Here is a 20571-nt window from a genome sequence, read left to right as displayed (position 1 = left end):
TGAGCACATCTCATATTTTGTGTTTAATTAGTGTGGGCTTAGGTTAGAGTTTGGCCGATTGGGTTAGGGATCCGAATAACGTTGACATTAAAAAGTTAAAAAGTTATATCAATATGTAGCTTATTACCATTAACCTAACATCCCTTTTTATAGAAGATTCCACTGTTGTGACATTATCCGACAATGGTATAACACATACAATGATTTATCTATTTAATCCACGCCCATCTTACCCCCGCCTCCACGAGCATGCGCAGTTGCGCGATGTTCCCATTCTGACAGGCCACGATGACGGGGCTGGCGCCCTCGCTGTCCTCCATGCGGAGCGCCCTCTCGGTGTCCTGGGTGCCGCGGGCTAGCACCAGCTCCAGGAAGGACGGCTCGTTGATGGCACAGCACCGGTGGACGATGTTGGTCTCCCGGTGGTCAGTTCTCGTCAGGTCCGCTCCATTGCTGGACAAACAGATGAGAATTCTTCCAGTTAGATGAAGTTCATAACTCAAAAACTTTAAATTTTAATTTTAGCTCAATGTGAGCTTTTAAATTTTAAATTCAAAACACTGTCCTATACTACACAATCAGTAAATTTTAACTACATATAACAAATCAAGCATTCTATTTTTCTAATCTAAGCGTAACTATGGATAATAAATTGGCGAAAGCGGTTATAATTCTAAACAACATAACTTATATTGGAGAGTAGTCAGAGTTTCTTCTTCCAGGCATCTCTTGGGGGGGGGGGGGGGGTTAGCCCCCCAAAAAAATTCCCCCCCCCCCCCCACGAACGAAATGAAATTTATATAATTTATATAGAAAATATATACTTTTAACAGTGTCCGCGCCCCCCCCCCCCCCGTAGAAAGTCTACCGCCCCCCCCCCCCAAAATTTCAAGTGCCTCCCCCCCCCCCCCCCCCTCGGAGAAAAAAGTCTGGAAGAAACACTGGGCGTAGTGTCCCATTCCGCGCCCGGGGCGAACTAGCAATTTTTCGCCTTCTCCCAATTTAAATATAGTTACTCGCATTGGCGTGTCTGTGAACACGATAACTTGAGTACCATTACAGCTAGGTTGTTGAAATTTCATATATAGGTAATATATCAAAGTTGTAGTTCTGTATCAGCGATTTTCGATAAACGGAAGTGGAAATTAATCTACTTTCAATTTGTCAAAAGCCTATAACTTGAGTACTGATTCAGATAGATAAATAAAATTTCACATGTAAGTAAACGAACTTATTCTCTGCCCTCTTTCAAATTTTGAGTTATTTCCGTTGACCCAAAGTACTAATTTACGCTATTTTCAATTTCTTAAAATACACATATAAATTTACAAAGTACTAATAATATTCTGCACAATTATACACATATTGTTTGGCGTTTACTTGGTGCGCAATTCTTTTTTTCTACGAGTAGTATATTAGGTCCCTTTTGGGTCGCATTTGGGTGGCGCAAAGGTTATATAGCAAAATACTCGGATCCGCAGGAACAATGACATATAGCAAAATACTCCCTAGGGTGGCGCAAAGACATATAGTAAAATACTCCACCATCTGGTGGTGGCGCAGGGTAGGGGATGGGGGTGGGGGGTGGAGAAGAGTGGGGTGGTGGGGGAGAGGGGGAGTGGTGGTGGTGGTGACCTGGGGGTGGTGGTGGTGGCGCAGCAAGGGGTTTGTTTATTTGATTTCTTTGTATGTATGTTTAATAGTAAACGGAGAGGGGTGTTGGTGGATGAGAGGGGAGTAATGATGGGTTTGAGGGTAGGGGTGTGCTAGTTGTACTTTGTGAATAACATCCATCAACCAGACACGTAACACCTGTTACGTATCGACCGCCCGCGAAGTTTTCAGGGCTGTGCGTTTTTTTAATGGGAATGTATTGATCGCACCCACGGGGCCATCACACCTAATTAAATCTTGTTATGCTTCACCGATTTTATGTGTTGTTCGCCGAAACGAACACAGCAGGCGTAATTTTAATGTATTTTTTAATTAGTTTTAATGAGTTTTTAAATTTTTAATTAATTTTTATTATCGAGTTACGTAATTTTAATGTGTTTTTTAATTAGTTTTAATGAGTTTTAAAAATTTTAATTAATTTTTTATAAACGAGTTACGTAATTTGATTATTTGTTTGAGTTTTTAAATTTTTTAATTAATTTTTATTATCGAGTTACGTAATTTAATTACTTTGATTGTATTTTTATTTTGTTTAATTTGTTTGTTTACTTGTTGTTTAATTTAATTACTTTGTTTATATTGTGTAATTTTTTATTAACGAGTTACGTAATTTGATTATTTGTTTACTTTTTAATTATTTTTATTTTGTTTATTTTTAATTTAATTTTATTTTATAATTAGTTAAATTATTATTAACTAGTTACGTAATTTGATTTTAATTACTTTTGTTTATTTATTTATTTATTTGATATATTTCTTTTCTTTGATGTATGGTATTTAAAATAAAAGACACTGTTTATTTGATTTTAAACGGATAGGGGTGTTGGTGGATGAGAGGGGGAGTAATGATGGGGTTTGAGGGTAGGGGTGCGTTAGCGTGTACTTTGTGAATAACACACATTAACCGGACACGTAACATCTGTTACGTATCGACCGCCCGCGAAGTTTTCCGGGCTGCGTGTTTTTAATGGGAATGTATTGATCGCACCCACTGGGCCATCACAGCATGATGTCCCACCTAATTAAATTTTTGTTATGCTTCACCGAGTTTCCCCCACTCGGTTGACAGGTTATGGTAATTTACGACGTACATTAAGTGGCTTTCCGCGAAGTACGTAGGTCATTATGCAACAGCTGTGTAATATCGATCGCATCCACTGACCATCACACCTAATTAAATTGGTCACACATCGTAAGTGTAGCGACATCGGTAACTATTCGCTTATAGCGAGGTCAGCGAAAACCGATCGATTTGTCAGCTCCGTGAAGCCCTTTAGGTAACAGCTGGTGCTGTAATTAGTCACGGCTCTTGGCTTTTTTCATTAGATTACAGCTGTCCATGAACTATGTTCACATATCGTACGCCCGGTCATTCTTTGATCAAATTAAAAATTTTTGTTTCCACATGTCCTACGAACCGTCCCTTGCTATGTATGAAAGATTAATGGTTGTAACTATTCGCTTATAGCGAGGGTCAACGAAAACAAAATATATTTAAGGGTCGGAATTTTCTTTCAACCAACGTTAAATCAGGTTTTGAGACGAAACGAGGTCTCGGTAGGTTCGTGCTTTTTAATAGGCGACAGGGGCGACTTAGTGCGTTGGTACGTAAGGTATGCGGGGGTAGACATGTTTTTTACAAGTCTGGAAAAGTAATTAAGTTTTTTATGACCGTTCCGATTTTCTTTTGATCTGACCACCATTTGACCACCCTGAGCCAGATAAATTTAACAAATGTTCAATACATAGTCGCTTATAGTAACATGGGTGAGGGGTGTAAGCAGGCGGGTGACGGTGTGAACAGGTGGTGGTAAGGTGGTGGTAAGGTGGTGGTAAGGTGGTGGTGGTGGTGGTGGTGGTGGTGGTGGTGGTAAGGTGGTGGTAAGGTGGTGCTAAATTTGTTTGGAGTAAAGGATATATAGTAAAAGATTCCACCACCTAAGTGAGGTGGATTTTAATTTTAATTTTTTTTATTTTATTTTTTTTTTTCATCATCTGTTAACTTTAAGGTTCTATAACTCTATTTATTTTAATACGTTTTTTGATTCAAATGAGTTTACCCCCCCCTAACGTAAGTACATGTAAAGAGGGATTTCCTATAGATCTGTAATGAATTAGGCCTTTTTGACTATGACTTGTTGCCCAGGTGTTGACATGATACACTTTTTTGAGATACATGTACACACATACACACACACACATACACACGTACACACACACACACACACACACACACACATGCGCGCGCGCGCGAAATTCATACTAGGTCGGTAAAGGCGGAGAGAACTTATAGGTATACATTATCATGGTGACAACAAAAGCGATCCTTATTTTATTTATATGAAAGCGTGTTTTCCAAAAAGTGTCACCATGCCGTTGTCATTTTCGCAGCGGGGTTTATTTTAAGTGCACCTCGTGCTCGCTTGTTTACATTTTAAAAGTCGTGTCGCGTGTCTTCCCTAATAGAGAAACGAGAGGAAAGACAACTGTTCTAAAATTAGAACACCCTTGTTTACAGCCACGAGTATCGTCCCTTGTGAAAAAATTCGCGTCAGAATCCTTAACTAAACAGTCAATTTCTTTAACAAGTTAAAAAATAATTTAGGAAGACAAGGGTTAACAACATTAGACGCCACCGTTTTTGTTTCCTGTGACGACAAGGCACAATACACTTTTGTATTTTATGTCTCAAGTAGAGGGGTGGGATATTTTTTCTTTGTAAGCGTGTTGTAAACAATAGGTAGAGGAAGCGATTACTAGATAAGAGGGGAGAGAACGTGACGTACATCGCGATATTTGAAAACATGGCGATGTTTAACCTCAACCAAAAAAGGCAATGAACCTAGAAGGAAGCCGAATATATATCTTAGTCTTGAAGCAGATTACCTTCCAATGTTCGCTTTAGTATTACAGTTTTCATCAAACTTCTTTTTGACTTGAACTTCTTTAATTTTTAAGAAAGTTTACTTATACATAATACATTACGTCTAATGACAATTTTTTTATTTTTACCACTCAATGTATTTTGTTTTTCTATATCTTACATTGTCATCTTAATTTTTGATCACCTTAGTAAAAATTTGCTTAAGATTATAAAATTCAAGTTTTAAAAAACAACAACGTTATAGTACGTCGTGTCAAATGACACACCGTTTAAAATGTCTACATTTAAAGTTCACCAAAATAATGACGTAAAATCTAAATATGATATGACGTTAGCATACATATCATTCAACCTAATCACTCTAAAGTACAAATCAATAATTTTTATTGATTAAGGGGCTGGGTGAGTTATTTTTATCACTATTCGCCCTTCCCCTTCCCTTTGTCCGCAACCCCTTTCCCCTTCTCCCATCCAACCCTGCGTCATCACACTAACCTCAATACCAACCGCTAGATACACAGACCGTACCACTACCCATTCTATTCCATTTAAGAGACAAAGGCTGTATGACAATCCTAAAGACAAATATTTATTCAACTAATATCGCAACCCCCTAGAAACCACTCCAACAGACTGAGATACATAACTTGTAGACACCACTCCTCGTTGAATATCTCTTGCACCCTACCTACATCATTAACTTTGTCCGCCGCCCTTGCCCCCGTCCCTAAACACCCGCTAGATAAACAGACCGTACCTCTACCCACACTATTACTTGGACAGACAAAGGCCAAAGTAACAGACAAACATTTATCCCCCTTCGTGACAACGTTCCCATCCAACTCCGAAACATCTATGTACCAATTTTGAAACCTGTCTTGTTGAAAACAAAGACCGTCCCACTCTAGTGTAGACTCTACCCTGACCAACTCCGAAACAGAGATTGTCCCCGTTTGAAACCTGCCTCGGTGAAAACAAAATCCTTCCCACTCTAGTATAGACTCGGCCCCTAACACTTCCAAAACAGACCTGTACTAACTTTGCAACCACCCTCGGTGAACATTTCACCGACCCTAGTATAGAGGCGGCCTCTATCAATCCCAAGACATGCATGTACCATCTTCGAAACCTATCTCGGTGAAAATTTCACCGATCGTCGTATGAACATTCCTAAACATGCATGTACCAACTCTGAAACCTACATCGGTGAAAACTTCACCGAGCCTAGTATAAACTCTACACCTACCGATTCCAAAACATGCATGTTCCGAGTTCAAAACCAACCTCGGTGAAAACTTCACCGACCTTAGTTTAACTCTACCTAACAATTCCAATGATGCATATACGAACTTTGTAACCTGCCTCGGTGAAAACACCCCCGTCCCTAGTCTGAACTCGGTTACCAACAATTTCAAAACATGCATGTTCCGAGTTCAAAACCAACCTTCACCGACACTAGTATGAACTCGGCTACCAACAATTCCTAAACATGCATGTGCCAACTTTGCAACCTGCCTCAGTGTTAGCAAAACTCCCCGACCCTAGTATGGACTCTACACCTACCGATTCCAAAACATGCATGTTCCGAGTTCAAAACCAACCTTCACCGACACTAGTATGAACTCGGCTACCAACAATTCCTAAACATGCATGTGCCAACTTTGCAACCTGCCTCAGTGTTAGCAAAACTCCCCGACCCTAGTATGGACTCTACACCTACCGATTCCAAAACATGCATGTTCCGAGTTCAAAACCAACCTCGGTGAAAACTTCACCGACCTTAGTTTAACTCTCCCTAACAATTCCAAAACATGCATGGTCTAGCTTCGAACCCTGCCTCGGTGAAAACATCACCGACTCGTGTATAAAATCTGTCCCAACCAACTCCAAACCTTCCCTGGGCACCCGAATAAAAATAACTCACCCAGCCCCTTAATCAATAAAAATTATTGATTTGTACTTTAGAGTGATTAGGTTGAATGATATGTATGCTAACGTCATATCATATTTAGATTTTACGTCATTATTTTGGTGAACTTTAAATGTAGACATTTTAAACGGTGTGTCATTTGACACGACGTACTATAACGTTGTTGTTTTTTAAAACTTGAATTTTATAATCTTAAGCAAATTTTTACTAAGGTGATCAAAAATTAAGATGACAATGTAAGATATAGAAAAACAAAATACATTGAGTGGTAAAAATAAAAAAAATTGTCATTAGACGTAATGTATTATGTATAAGTAAACTTTCTTAAAAATTAAAGAAGTTCAAGTCAAAAAGAAGTTTGATGAAAACTGTAATACTAAAGCGAACATGGGAAGGTAATCTGCTTCAAGACTAAGATATATATTCGTCTTCCTTCTAGGTTCATTGCCTTTTTTGGTTGAGGTTAAACATCGCCATGTTTTCAAATATCGCGATGTACGTCACGTTCTCTCCCCTCTTATCTAGTAATCGCTTCCTCTACCTATTGTTTACAACACGCTTACAAAGAAAAAATATCCCACCCCTCTACTTGAGACATAAAATACAAAAGTGTATTGTGCCTTGTCGTCACAGGAAACAAAAACGGTGGCGTCTAATGTTGTTAACCCTTGTCTTCCTAAATTATTTTTTAACTTGTTAAAGAAATTGACTGTTTAGTTAAGGATTCTGACGCGAATTTTTTCACAAGGGACGATACTCGTGGCTGTAAACAAGGGTGTTCTAATTTTAGAACAGTTGTCTTTCCTCTCGTTTCTCTATTAGGGAAGACACGCGACACGACTTTTAAAATGTAAACAAGCGAGCACGAGGTGCACTTAAAATAAACCCCGCTGCGAAAATGACAACGGCATGGTGACACTTTTTGGAAAACACGCTTTCATATAAATAAAATAAGGATCGCTTTTGTTGTCACCATGATAATGTATACCTATAAGTTCTCTCCGCCTTTACCGACCTAGTATGAATTTCGCGCGCGCGCGCATGTGTGTGTGTGTGTGTGTGTGTGTGTGTGTACGTGTGTATGTGTGTGTGTGTATGTGTGTACATGTATCTCAAAAAAGTGTATCATGTCAACACCTGGGCAACAAGTCATAGTCAAAAAGGCCTAATTCATTACAGATCTATAGGAAATCCCTCTTTACATGTACTTACGTTAGGGGGGGTAAACTCATTTGAATCAAAAAACGTATTAAAATATATAGAGTTATAGAACCTTAAAGTTAACAGATGATGAAAAAAAAAAAATAAAATAAAAAAAATTAAAATTAAAATCCACCTCACTTAGGTGGTGGAATCTTTTACTATATATCCTTTACTCCAAACAAATTTAGCACCACCTTACCACCACCTTACCACCACCACCACCACCACCACCACCACCACCACCTTACCACCACCTTACCACCACCTTACCACCACCTGTTCACACCGTCACCCGCCTGCTTACACCCCTCACCCATGTTACTATAAGCGACTATGTATTGAACATTTGTTAAATTTATCTGGCTCAGGGTGGTCAAATGGTGGTCAGATCAAAAGAAAATCGGAACGGTCATAAAAAACTTAATTACTTTTCCAGACTTGTAAAAAACATGTCTACCCCCGCATACCTTACGTACCAACGCACTAAGTCGCCCCTGTCGCCTATTAAAAAGCACGAACCTACCGAGACCTCGTTTCGTCTCAAAACCTGATTTAACGTTGGTTGAAAGAAAATTCCGACCCTTAAATATATTTTGTTTTCGTTGACCCTCGCTATAAGCGAATAGTTACAACCATTAATCTTTCATACATAGCAAGGGACGGTTCGTAGGACATGTGGAAACAAAAATTTTTAATTTGATCAAAGAATGACCGGGCGTACGATATGTGAACATAGTTCATGGACAGCTGTAATCTAATGAAAAAAGCCAAGAGCCGTGACTAATTACAGCACCAGCTGTTACCTAAAGGGCTTCACGGAGCTGACAAATCGATCGGTTTTCGCTGACCTCGCTATAAGCGAATAGTTACCGATGTCGCTACACTTACGATGTGTGACCAATTTAATTAGGTGTGATGGTCAGTGGATGCGATCGATATTACACAGCTGTTGCATAATGACCTACGTACTTCGCGGAAAGCCACTTAATGTACGTCGTAAATTACCATAACCTGTCAACCGAGTGGGGGAAACTCGGTGAAGCATAACAAAAATTTAATTAGGTGGGACATCATGCTGTGATGGCCCAGTGGGTGCGATCAATACATTCCCATTAAAAACACGCAGCCCGGAAAACTTCGCGGGCGGTCGATACGTAACAGATGTTACGTGTCCGGTTAATGTGTGTTATTCACAAAGTACACGCTAACGCACCCCTACCCTCAAACCCCATCATTACTCCCCCTCTCATCCACCAACACCCCTATCCGTTTAAAATCAAATAAACAGTGTCTTTTATTTTAAATACCATACATCAAAGAAAAGAAATATATCAAATAAATAAATAAATAAACAAAAGTAATTAAAATCAAATTACGTAACTAGTTAATAATAATTTAACTAATTATAAAATAAAATTAAATTAAAAATAAACAAAATAAAAATAATTAAAAAGTAAACAAATAATCAAATTACGTAACTCGTTAATAAAAAATTACACAATATAAACAAAGTAATTAAATTAAACAACAAGTAAACAAACAAATTAAACAAAATAAAAATACAATCAAAGTAATTAAATTACGTAACTCGATAATAAAAATTAATTAAAAAATTTAAAAACTCAAACAAATAATCAAATTACGTAACTCGTTTATAAAAAATTAATTAAAATTTTTAAAACTCATTAAAACTAATTAAAAAACACATTAAAATTACGTAACTCGATAATAAAAATTAATTAAAAATTTAAAAACTCATTAAAACTAATTAAAAAATACATTAAAATTACGCCTGCTGTGTTCGTTTCGGCGAACAACACATAAAATCGGTGAAGCATAACAAGATTTAATTAGGTGTGATGGCCCCGTGGGTGCGATCAATACATTCCCATTAAAAAAACGCACAGCCCTGAAAACTTCGCGGGCGGTCGATACGTAACAGGTGTTACGTGTCTGGTTGATGGATGTTATTCACAAAGTACAACTAGCACACCCCTACCCTCAAACCCATCATTACTCCCCTCTCATCCACCAACACCCCTCTCCGTTTACTATTAAACATACATACAAAGAAATCAAATAAACAAACCCCTTGCTGCGCCACCACCACCACCCCCAGGTCACCACCACCACCACTCCCCCTCTCCCCCACCACCCCACTCTTCTCCACCCCCCACCCCCATCCCCTACCCTGCGCCACCACCAGATGGTGGAGTATTTTACTATATGTCTTTGCGCCACCCTAGGGAGTATTTTGCTATATGTCATTGTTCCTGCGGATCCGAGTATTTTGCTATATAACCTTTGCGCCACCCAAATGCGACCCAAAAGGGACCTAATATACTACTTCTACGAGATTCTATTCTATTTTAAAAAGTTTAAGTAATTAAAAATTGATTAAAAATCATGTCGAAATCCTGTTGCCACCCCCCCCCCCCCGTAGTGTTATATAAGCATATTCGAGAAAGTTTAGGGGGTCTCTCTCCCGGTTTATTTTCGTGCACGATTACAATACTTCCTCTAAACTCTGTATACGAGAAAATAAAATAAAAAAACCTATTTATTCTGAGCTGACCATACGGTATCTCACACAAATCATCAATACACCTCTAGTTTTATTTATTGTGTATGACGGTTTACTGTTTGTTGTTGGTTATAGGGGATAATGTGAATTTTATTTTTTTGTATTGAAGGGCTGACTATTGTAATATTAGCCTGCAATTTGAGTGCTATCCTAAAAGTAATACTTATAGATTTTCGTATTTTTATAATTGTAATTGTTTTTCTACTTTTTTATTTTCCTGCTTCAGACATGCAATTTACAGCGTCAGTTTACCTTGATATGTTCGTTTTATTTTTACAATTTTCATCATCGGCTTATGAGGACTGATACAGATTTAGAGTAGTAATACTTCTTTCTGACATATAGGCCTACTTTTTCATTCCAGATGTTTTACTTATACCTAATACAAAAAACTTCTAATTACAATTTTATTTTAAACCTTTAAATGCAAATGTGTAACTGAATTGTGGGGCAACGACAGAAGGGTATTTTTGTCGTTTTCAGTGGGTGTGTTGAATTTGTATGGATGGGCTTTTAACCACAGCTGAAATAAATTTGTAAGTTATATCTAAAGCTTCTCATATCAATTATAATTATACAGAAACAATATTTAATATTTCTAATGTTTTCTATTTAAACTATGTCTAAGTGATAAATATAACATGTACGACCTACACCAAATTGTAAAATAGCCATATACAGTATAAAATGTTAACGTTTAGTAATATATAATAAAATACTTTTATATATTTTAACTTTATTGTCATTAAATAACTGTGGTTTTTTATTTGTTTCTTTTTAAAACTATTTTTGAGAAATTAATAGTTTTGTCTCCCTTAAATCAATCAACTTTTTAAATGGGAGGAAACTAGCCTATTTTAATATTTAAAATTTAATAATGCAATTTTTTTTTTCACATATATGTGAATTTGAACTTATTGAAAATTGATGCTCAGATGTTCAAAATTAGGATTCATCCTTTTTTTTTCATTAAGCATTGGCTTTACATTCAAGCACATTTCATAAAATATTTTAAATGGACTTTTTTTTACTTTTAATTTCTTTCTCGACGGCTAAAAAATGTGTTTACATTTGAAAACGAGATAGCAATCTGAAACATGCAGTACCTTCTGAAAACAAAGCTCTTTGTAGAAGAATACCTTATTTCTAGAGGGAAAATCCTTTGGTCGCATGGACACAGCCAGTTCACCCCCTACTTGTATCACTTTAGTCTTGTTGTTTTCCAGTTCTATATTCTGTTCTTCTAATACAAATTCGTCTCGAACATACTAACACTGTCAACGGGTGTTGAGCTTTGGCTTTCGGTAGTAAGTTTTAAACGGTTAACTTAGTCCAGATGTAGCACTACAGTTCTTTAAATGACTGGGTGCTTGGACTTCTTTAATACGATAGATGACGCTTGTATTGTACACCTGTATTTTGCATCTGTTTTATACACCTGTATTTTACACCATTAAAATATACCTACAGTGTACACCTGTATTATACACCATTACTATACATCTGAAATGTATTCCTGTATTGTACACCTATATTGTACATCTGTATTGTATACCTGTATTTGTTTCTTTCAAATTTTTTCGTTCCAATATATGAACCCTATGTGTCTTTACTTTCATCGATTGTACTGTATTACAGAGCAATTTTCAAACATGTGCAGATCTTGTGATATTAGCGACAAGTGGTATTTAAAAATTATTTTATCCGAAACCGTTTCGATTCGTCATAAATAAAACTGTTCGCAAACAAAATTTTAGACTAAAACTCGATCTCTGAATATTTCGGCTTTGCGTTGCTTGCCCGCAGATATTTTTAAACCAGTATCGTGTTGAATTCATAGGGTTCGAACCGTATATTTCACTTTTTAGTACTCATTTGATCGCCATAGTAGTTTCAGCATTTAGTACTCATCTCTGTCAAGTTTTAGTTTCAAAAGAAACTTCACACTCAACTAAGTAATTTATTTTTCCTCTACATATGTGAAGTTCTGTTATTGGCAGTCCAGTTGCATTAGTTCAGGCTTAGGTAGAAAGTAGCTTAAGGCTAGTGTTAGTATTATATAGTAATATAAATAATATACTACAGGTAACATAAAACTCACTTGGATTGGAACTGTTGATGTATTGTCACAGTTTACAACAATACAACACATTGTCTTTAAAAAACATCGAGAACACAAATTACGAGGATTTAAAAAAAAAATCCAACATCATCCGATGGTCTCTATATAGCGGTTCGGCATGAAAGATCTCAATAACGTACTCAATCACATTCCAAAACGAAAGAGTGGTAAATCTCCAATATTCTGATTGGTTGATGGGCACGTGACAAGCTAATCATCGCGTCCCGTCTATGTCCCGACTAAATGAGACCGTCTCGTTATCTGTAGGTTCAGGCTGTCGTCATGGCAACTAGGCAAATTTTTGTAGAATTTCAATAACTTAGGTTTCGATCTCAACATTTGTTTTTGAATTTGTACTTCTTCAGTGCCAGTGAAGAAAGGATAAGAGAGAACTGCTTCAACAAAGACGACATATATATATATATATATATATATATATATATATATATATATATATATATATATATATATATATATATATATTATATTCATATATATATATATATATATATATATATATATATATTCACACATAAATGCATATATATATATATATATATATATATATATATATATATATATATATATATATATATGTGTGTGTGTCTGTATGTATGTATATATATTTGCATATGTATGCATTTTTTTGTGTGTGAATTAGTTTATATACAATGTAGGCAACAACGCCAATGACGTTTCTCAGATTTTCAAGAATAGAGATTAAAATAGAAACAAAAACAACAATAAAGATATACAGTATCAAATCTGTTTACTGTTTACTTACTTCAATAAGAATTCGAAAATGTCCTTGTGTTTGAGGTAGAGAGCATAGTGGAGCGGGGTTCTCTTGGTGTCTCTTTCCTGAAGGTTGACGTCACCGCCAGCCGTTACCAGAACTTTGACCAGGTCAATGTTTCCATTCTCTACGGCCGTCAAGATGGCGGTGCTTCCGTTCCCATCGTGCTTGTCCGTCAGCTGCGTTCATCAAAACACGTGGGAAAAAATGAGAACAGTTCACCACAGAAAATAAAACAAAACATTGATTAATATTTATGTTGTCTTCGCGGAGAGCCTAAAGAAAAACTAACGAAATGAATCTTCTTATGTGATCTCGCCAGAGCTGCGTTTAATAAAGCTGATTGGTTTTTTAATCATGTGCCATCCCATAATTACAGCCCGACATAAATGTGTTATGGTGTTTTGTTAAGCAGACGTCACGGTTAACCGATATTGATCAGTCGTCGTGTGCTGGTATTGATTTTTTATTTAATTTCAGGGCGTTAAACCAAAACAAAGAGCTGTTGGAGTTAGCGAGTTGACAACAGCCTGTCTAATTGATGGAAGAGCCATATTTGTTATTTATTTAAATTAATAACGGTTGTCATCTAAGTACAAGCGCATTTGAATGTACAAGTGTATTAGTAAAGATATTAGTTAGTATTAGTAGGTGTATGTGTTAGTTGGGTTAATCTCTGAACTAAATAAATTTATGAATTTAAAAAAACAACGCCGCTTTACTATAAATATTTTGGAGGAGCGGCCGCCCCTCAACACCCCTACAGGCTACGCCGCTACGCTCTTAACTACAGTGCCCTATAGGGCTGGTAAGTAGGTCACCAACCAGTTCTATGGATCATGCAGGTTTTAGTGAGCAGTGGAACTGGTTGGTGACCTACTTACCAGTCCTAAAAGCATATGTGTATGAATTTGGGTATGTGCATATATATATATATATATATATATATATATATATATATATATATATATATATATATATATATATATATATATATATAAGTGTGTGTGTGTAGTTATATATAGAGCATGAAGTCGATCAGTATAGGCCAGCTTTCCATCTGCATGTTAACATCTTAGAGTATAACTTCTTAACGCATTTAAAATGCTATAAGAACTATATAATTTCTGTTTGCCTCGATGGCCGCGATAGCTAAGGGAAATAAAAACCCAGTCGTTGTTAAAAAAGAATTGCATTGTTGGCAAGAATAAGAAACATAACTTATACAGAAAACAGTATCTAAATTGTGAGTGCTTGCCCCTAGTTAGTTAGCTGATTAGAAGGGGGGAAAAAAACGTCGACAATTCCTTAAGAGAAAGAAAATCGATAAAAATTGGCGGCCGTTCCATTCACAAATGTTCTTGTATCGATTTTAGTGTCAGGTAATGACAGCGCTAGGAAGGTTTATAATTTTGTGCGCTCTAGCGCCGACGTTAAAGACGTTTGATTCTCGTGACTCGTACCTTGTTGTAGGAGGCATGTGGGGGTTAAAGGGTATGACCTTGTGGGGAGTAGAGATGACCGCGAGAGGGAATTAATGGAGAAGAAATTGAGATGGATTTAATAAAGAGAGAGGAACTTAAAGATGAGGACTTTGACATTGAACAGGGTAATGGAGATGACCTTGAATTGGATAATGAAAATGGATTTGTAAGATGAAGATGATCTCAAGGCATAAACGAGTACGATTTTAAGAGGGAGATAATGAAGAATTCTTTGAGAGTAAATAAAGAGGAATAATTGACTCTATAGGGCCAACGTGAGCCCGAATGAAGAGAGCCGTCCACAACAGATTCCGTTGGAGCGGTGTAGTTGTAGCCCTTTGCTTTTTATTTGGACTTCACAAGATTATATCAAATTAGTTAAACGAACTAAATACCCAAAACAGGTTAAAGTACGCCACTGACTCAGTGATTCCAACTCTCATGGCGCCTAAAATTAATGCCATTAAATGCCATTGTTAATAACACAACACTTAAAGACAACCGTTGCAAGTTAAACTTAGTCATAGTTTGGGAAAGAAATTAACAACAACAACCTTCATTACTCGTCTAAACTTTCTTAAATTGGTGTATTAGTGAGGATTTCCTTCACCTCAATTTAGTATTAATGTCAACATGTTATGTGTACTCCACCAACAGGTGTAACAAAGACGTACTCGACCTACGTGTGTAACAAAGACGTCACCTACATGTGTAACAAAGACGTCACCTACATGTGTAACAAAGACGTACTCCCCCTACAGGTGTAACAAAGACGATTTCCCCATAAAAGGTGTAAGAAAGACGTACACCACCTACATGTGTAACAAAGACGTATACCTAATAAAAGATGTAACAAAGACGTACTCCACCAATGAGTGTAACAAAGACTCACTTCCCTATAGGCGTAACAAAGACGTACACCACCTACAGGTGCAACAAAGACGTACACCACCTACAGGTGTAACAAAGACCTACTTCCCTACGGGTGTAACAAAGACCTACTTCCCTACAGGTGTAACAAAGACGTACTCTATCTACAGGTGTAACAAAGACGTACACCACCTACAGGTGTAACAAAGACGTACTCTACCTACATGTGTAACAAAGACCTACTCAACCTACAGGTGTAACAAAGATGTACTCCACCTACATGTGTAACAAAGACGTCACCTACAGGTGTAACAAAGACGCACACCTTACAGGTGTAACAAAGACGTACTATACCTACAGATGTAACAAAGACGTACTCCACCTACAGGTGTAACAAAGACGTACTCCACCTACAGGTGTAACAAAGACGTACTCCACCTACAGGTGTAACAAAGACCTACTGCACCTACAGGTGTAACAAAGACCTACTCCACATACAGGTGTAACAAAGACGTACCCCCTACAGGTGTAACAAAGACGTACTCTACCTTCATGTGTAACAAAGACGTACTCTACCTACATATGTAACAAAGACGTACCCCCTACAGGTGTAACAAAGACCTACTCCCCTACATGTGTAACACAGACGTACCCCCTACAGGTGTAACAAAGACGTACTCCGCCTACAGATGTAACAAAGACGTTCTACCCCTACAGGTGTAACAAAGACATCCTCACCTGTCGAGTTGATGCCAGAATAAGCCTGACACACTCGATGGCGCCAACATTCACGGCGACGTGCAGGGAATTGAACCCGTAGTTGTCGACAATGGAAGGGTCAGCACCACACTCCAGCAACAGCTTGACCATGCTGTCGTTCTTCAGTGCGCATGCCCAGTGCAGGGCTGTCTTTTTCTGGAAGATAAAAACTTTAGTCAAACACGGAACTGCACGATTTAGGCAGTAAACTAGTTACACTTAAAAATAATATTCCATTAACGAAACAAGAAGCAATTTATTGACATCAGAATCAAAGATGTATGGTAACAATCTTTACCAAGTTCAGCCAGAGTTTCTTCTAGGCATCTCTTCTCTGCCCCGCACCTCCTCCCCCGAAAAAAGTCTACCCCACCCCAAACGAAATGGTATTTATATAGAAAATATACACTTTTAACATTGTCCGCCCCCCCTTCCCCCGCAGAAATTTTTTTCCGCTCCCCCCCCCCCCCCACACCCCCCGGAAAAAACGTTTGGGAGAAACACCGCGTTCTTCACTAGTCGCCACGCCCTTAAAGCTACAGGCGACAACTTTCAATCTAAAATCCAACCAATTTAATTAAACTAGGCTAATGAACGCAAGCCTGAGGCTCCGATATCCCACTTAGACTCTTATAATGAGGAATTTGACTAACAGCTTTAATTTTTTCCACAACTTCTTATAAAAGAAAATACTAACGGATATACGGGTTGTGTCTACATGTATAATGCTTTAATAAAGTTTGATGGATTTAATGTACTTTATTATAATAAAATATAGACTCAATAATATATTTATTTGAAGAAGGAAATTAAATTTAAAAACATTGACTCTTTGCGCCATTTAAAACCTGAATTAAGCTGTCATCCTTTGCATATACCCCCCCCCCCCCCCCCTTATTATCCTTATTTGGGGGGGGGGGACTCCCGTGTTCTCTTGAACAAAAAGCTGGGTTGAAGTATTAATATGAGAGTATTAATATGCTAATAGACATAATTAATAGCAATCACAATGGTGCCTTAATAAGACTAATAGGGCTGGTAAGTAGGTCACCAACCATTTCTATGGCTCATGCAGATTTTATTGAGCCGTAGAATTAATTGGTGACCTACTTACCAGCCCTATTGAGAAATTACCGCTTTGTCTCTCTTGTTGACGTCCGCCCCGTACTTGAGCAGCAGACGACAGCAGACGACAATGTCCTCGTGCTTCTTGTGCTGACCGTGCCCGTCCCTCTTGACGCACTGGGTCAGTGCCGGCTCGGGGTACGCCCTAGAACACGACGTGACCATAGAAAATAGATCGGCAGAGAGGTGATGTTTTATAATTTAAAAAAAATTTTTTTTTTTGAAAAGAAATATATTGTCTTAATTTTTTTTTTGTGATTTGTATGGAAAAGCGGGTATGGTAATATGAAATCGTATCGAGTTCGGTTTTCTAACGGTATTGATGTTAGGGTCAAGGTTAAGATTAAGTTTAGGGTTAAGGTCAAGGGTTAGATCAAGGTAGGCTAGGATTTAGCCTAGGGCCTAGGGCCTAGAGTAAAGGATATGTTTTAGGCTAGTGTAGCCATAGTTGAAAAAAAACCAGATAGCCTCAATCATAAACACAACAAAAACATATTATGACGACCAGTAAATTCAGCAAAAACCTACTCACCTGTAAACTCAACAAAAACTTACTCACCTGTAAACTCAACAAAAACCTACTCGCCTCACCTGTAAACTCAACAAAAACCTACTCACCTGTAAACTCAACAAAAACCTACTCGCCTCACCTGTAAACTCAACAAAAACCTACTCGCCTCACCTATAAACTCAACAAAAACCTACTCCCCTCGCCTGTAAACTCAACAAAAACCTACTCGCCTCACCTGTAAACTCAACAAAAACCTACTCGCCTCACCTGTAAACTCAACAAAAACCTACTCGCCTCACCTGTAAACTCAACAAAAACCTACTCACCTGTAAACTCAACAAAAACCTACTCGCCTCACCTGTAAACTCAACAAAAACTTACTCACCTGTAAACTCAACAAAAACTTACTCACCTGTAAACTCAACAAAAACCTACTCACCTGTAAACTCAACAAAAACCTACTCGCCTCACCTGTAAACTCAACAAAAACTTACTCACCTGTAAACTCAACAAAAACCTACTCACCTGTAAACTCAACAAAAACCTATTCACCTGTAAACTCAACAAAAACCTACTCACCTCACCTGTAAACTCAACAAAAACCTACTCGCCTCACCTGTAAACTCAAAAAAAACCTACTCACCTGTAAACTCAACAAAAACCTACTCACCTCACCTGTAAACTCAACAAAAACCTACTCGCCTCACCTGTAAACTCAACAAAACCTACTCACCTGTTAACACAAAAAACCTACTCACCTGTAGCACTCGTCGATCAGTTTCTTAGCCTCGGATGGCCCCAGCTCCATGAGCAGCGAGCCCAGCACCTTCGAGTTGTCGCTGGAGACAATTTGGCGAAACCTCTCGTTGCCGTCCATCCGGTCGACCTCCTGACTGAGACGCCGGTCCATTGCCGGCATTCTAGCCGGTTGCCGGTGTTCTAACAGGTGTGGGGTTGTCAGGTCATGCAGAGTGACACTTCTCAGGTGTCATCGTGACAAAAGTAGATGTCATAATTCTATGATTATGACATTCTAAGCTCTCTAAAAAGAAAAAAAGAAAAATCATTCAATTTATCATTTTTTTTCAAACCTAAATTGTTTGTTTTGTAGGGGTCGGCGTGGTCGAGTCTGTAAAGCTCATGGTTGCTAAACCGAAAAGTCTCGAGGTCGAACCCTCAGGCAGATGAGGCTTGTTAGCTGGGGACAGCCACTCTTCTAGGAGAGACAGCTCCAAATTCAAACAACTGCTGCCTTGTAGTTTGTTTTTGGTTGGACAAAGGCTATGGAAGCAAATCCAAAGAGAAAAGCAGGCTGAAATCAGAGTCAATGGCCTCAATGGCGCATAGCCAGTTGACACGTATCCTTAATTGTGTTGGAGGGGGGATCCTTCCGATACTAAAATTAAGAACGAAGAAGAAGAAGTTTGTTTTGTTTCTGAAGGTTATTTATAGTAATTATTAAAAAAAAAACAACTTATGTTTATTTGGTCGGGGGATTCGTGAAAGTGTGTGAGTGTGGAGGGGGTGGGTGGAATACAGGAGAGCAAAGACATAGAATACAGAAGAAATTAACGACATTTCTTTTCACGTTTTTAATTTGATATCAAGTTTAAATAAGAAGTCTACTTCTTTCTGTCATGTACTTTCATTCATTTAAGATGGTTTACTTATACATAATACAAAGCGTATAATTACAATTTATTTTAATCATGAAAATGCTAATGTTTAGTTGCGTGGGGTATCATTATGTTATGTTAAACAAGATTTTTTAATTAATTTATTTGTTCTTTCTTTTTTTTCCGCCTCATATATAATTTACAGTGTCAGTTTGCCTTGCATGTTCACTTTAGTATTACAGTTTTCATCAAAGGCTTGTGAGGACTGATACAGATTTATAATAGTAATACTTCTTTCTTACATATAGCCTACTTTCATTCATTTAAGATGGTTTAGTTTACATAGATCTAATACAAAACGTCTAATTACAATTTTATTTTTTTAAAAACCATGAAATTGCAAACTGAATGACCATGTAGGACATTTTCAAAATTTAAAAGTAACTAAAAATAAATAAAGTTAAAGCTTGTAAATCAAAGCTGTATTAAAGTTTTTAATTTTAATGAATTTATAATTACAGATAATATTATTATTTGAAAATATTTTTATTATTACTTTTGTCGTATAAGTTAAATATTTTCTAACGTTTGGTGTACTGCCTTACTATTAGTTTTATCATTCGGCATTTTGTATCTACATTGTTTCCCTTTGCTGGTTTATATAGTAAGATGGGAGGTTATACAGGGTTTTAATAAATTCATTCTAAAATAATAAACCTGCTTGATGAGTGAACGCAATCAGTTCTGAATGGTCTTCCGTATGTTGAAATTGTATTTAAAGCAAAAATTCGAAGTTGATCTTCAAATATTTATATATTTGATTATTGTTATTTCTAACATCAATTCTGTAAAATAAACTACTGAAGTTCCTGATTGCAAAGAAAGTAGTGTGGTGTCTGTGTGATTGTGTGTCTGTGTGTCTGTGAACACGATAGCTTCAGTACCGTTACCGCTAGGTTGATGACATTTCATTTATAATTATTATATCAAATTTGTAGTTTTATATCAACTTT

General features: G+C 37.3%; 1 protein-coding gene across 1 annotated transcript in view; it reads right to left on the bottom strand.

The window, feature by feature from the left end:
- Positions 1 to 20571, bottom strand: part of LOC131933057 (ankycorbin) — a gene marked incomplete at its 3' end in the record, with an annotated part of 69233 nt that overhangs the window by 34105 nt on the left and 14557 nt on the right. Inside the window, 5 exon segments of the mRNA XM_059289899.1 lie at positions 234 to 453; positions 13182 to 13372; positions 16286 to 16462; positions 17441 to 17576; positions 18701 to 18984. Of these exon segments, the coding sequence (XP_059145882.1) occupies positions 234 to 453; positions 13182 to 13372; positions 16286 to 16462; positions 17441 to 17576; positions 18701 to 18861 (885 nt within the window).

Source organism: Physella acuta, unplaced genomic scaffold, assembly GCF_028476545.2.
Source record: "Physella acuta isolate Inbredline_101_S28 unplaced genomic scaffold, ASM2847654v3 ptg002355l, whole genome shotgun sequence".
Lineage (NCBI taxonomy): Eukaryota > Metazoa > Mollusca > Gastropoda > Physidae > Physella > Physella acuta.
The sequence above is the reverse complement of the archived record's forward strand: the minus strand, read 5'-3'. Positions and strand labels throughout refer to the sequence as shown.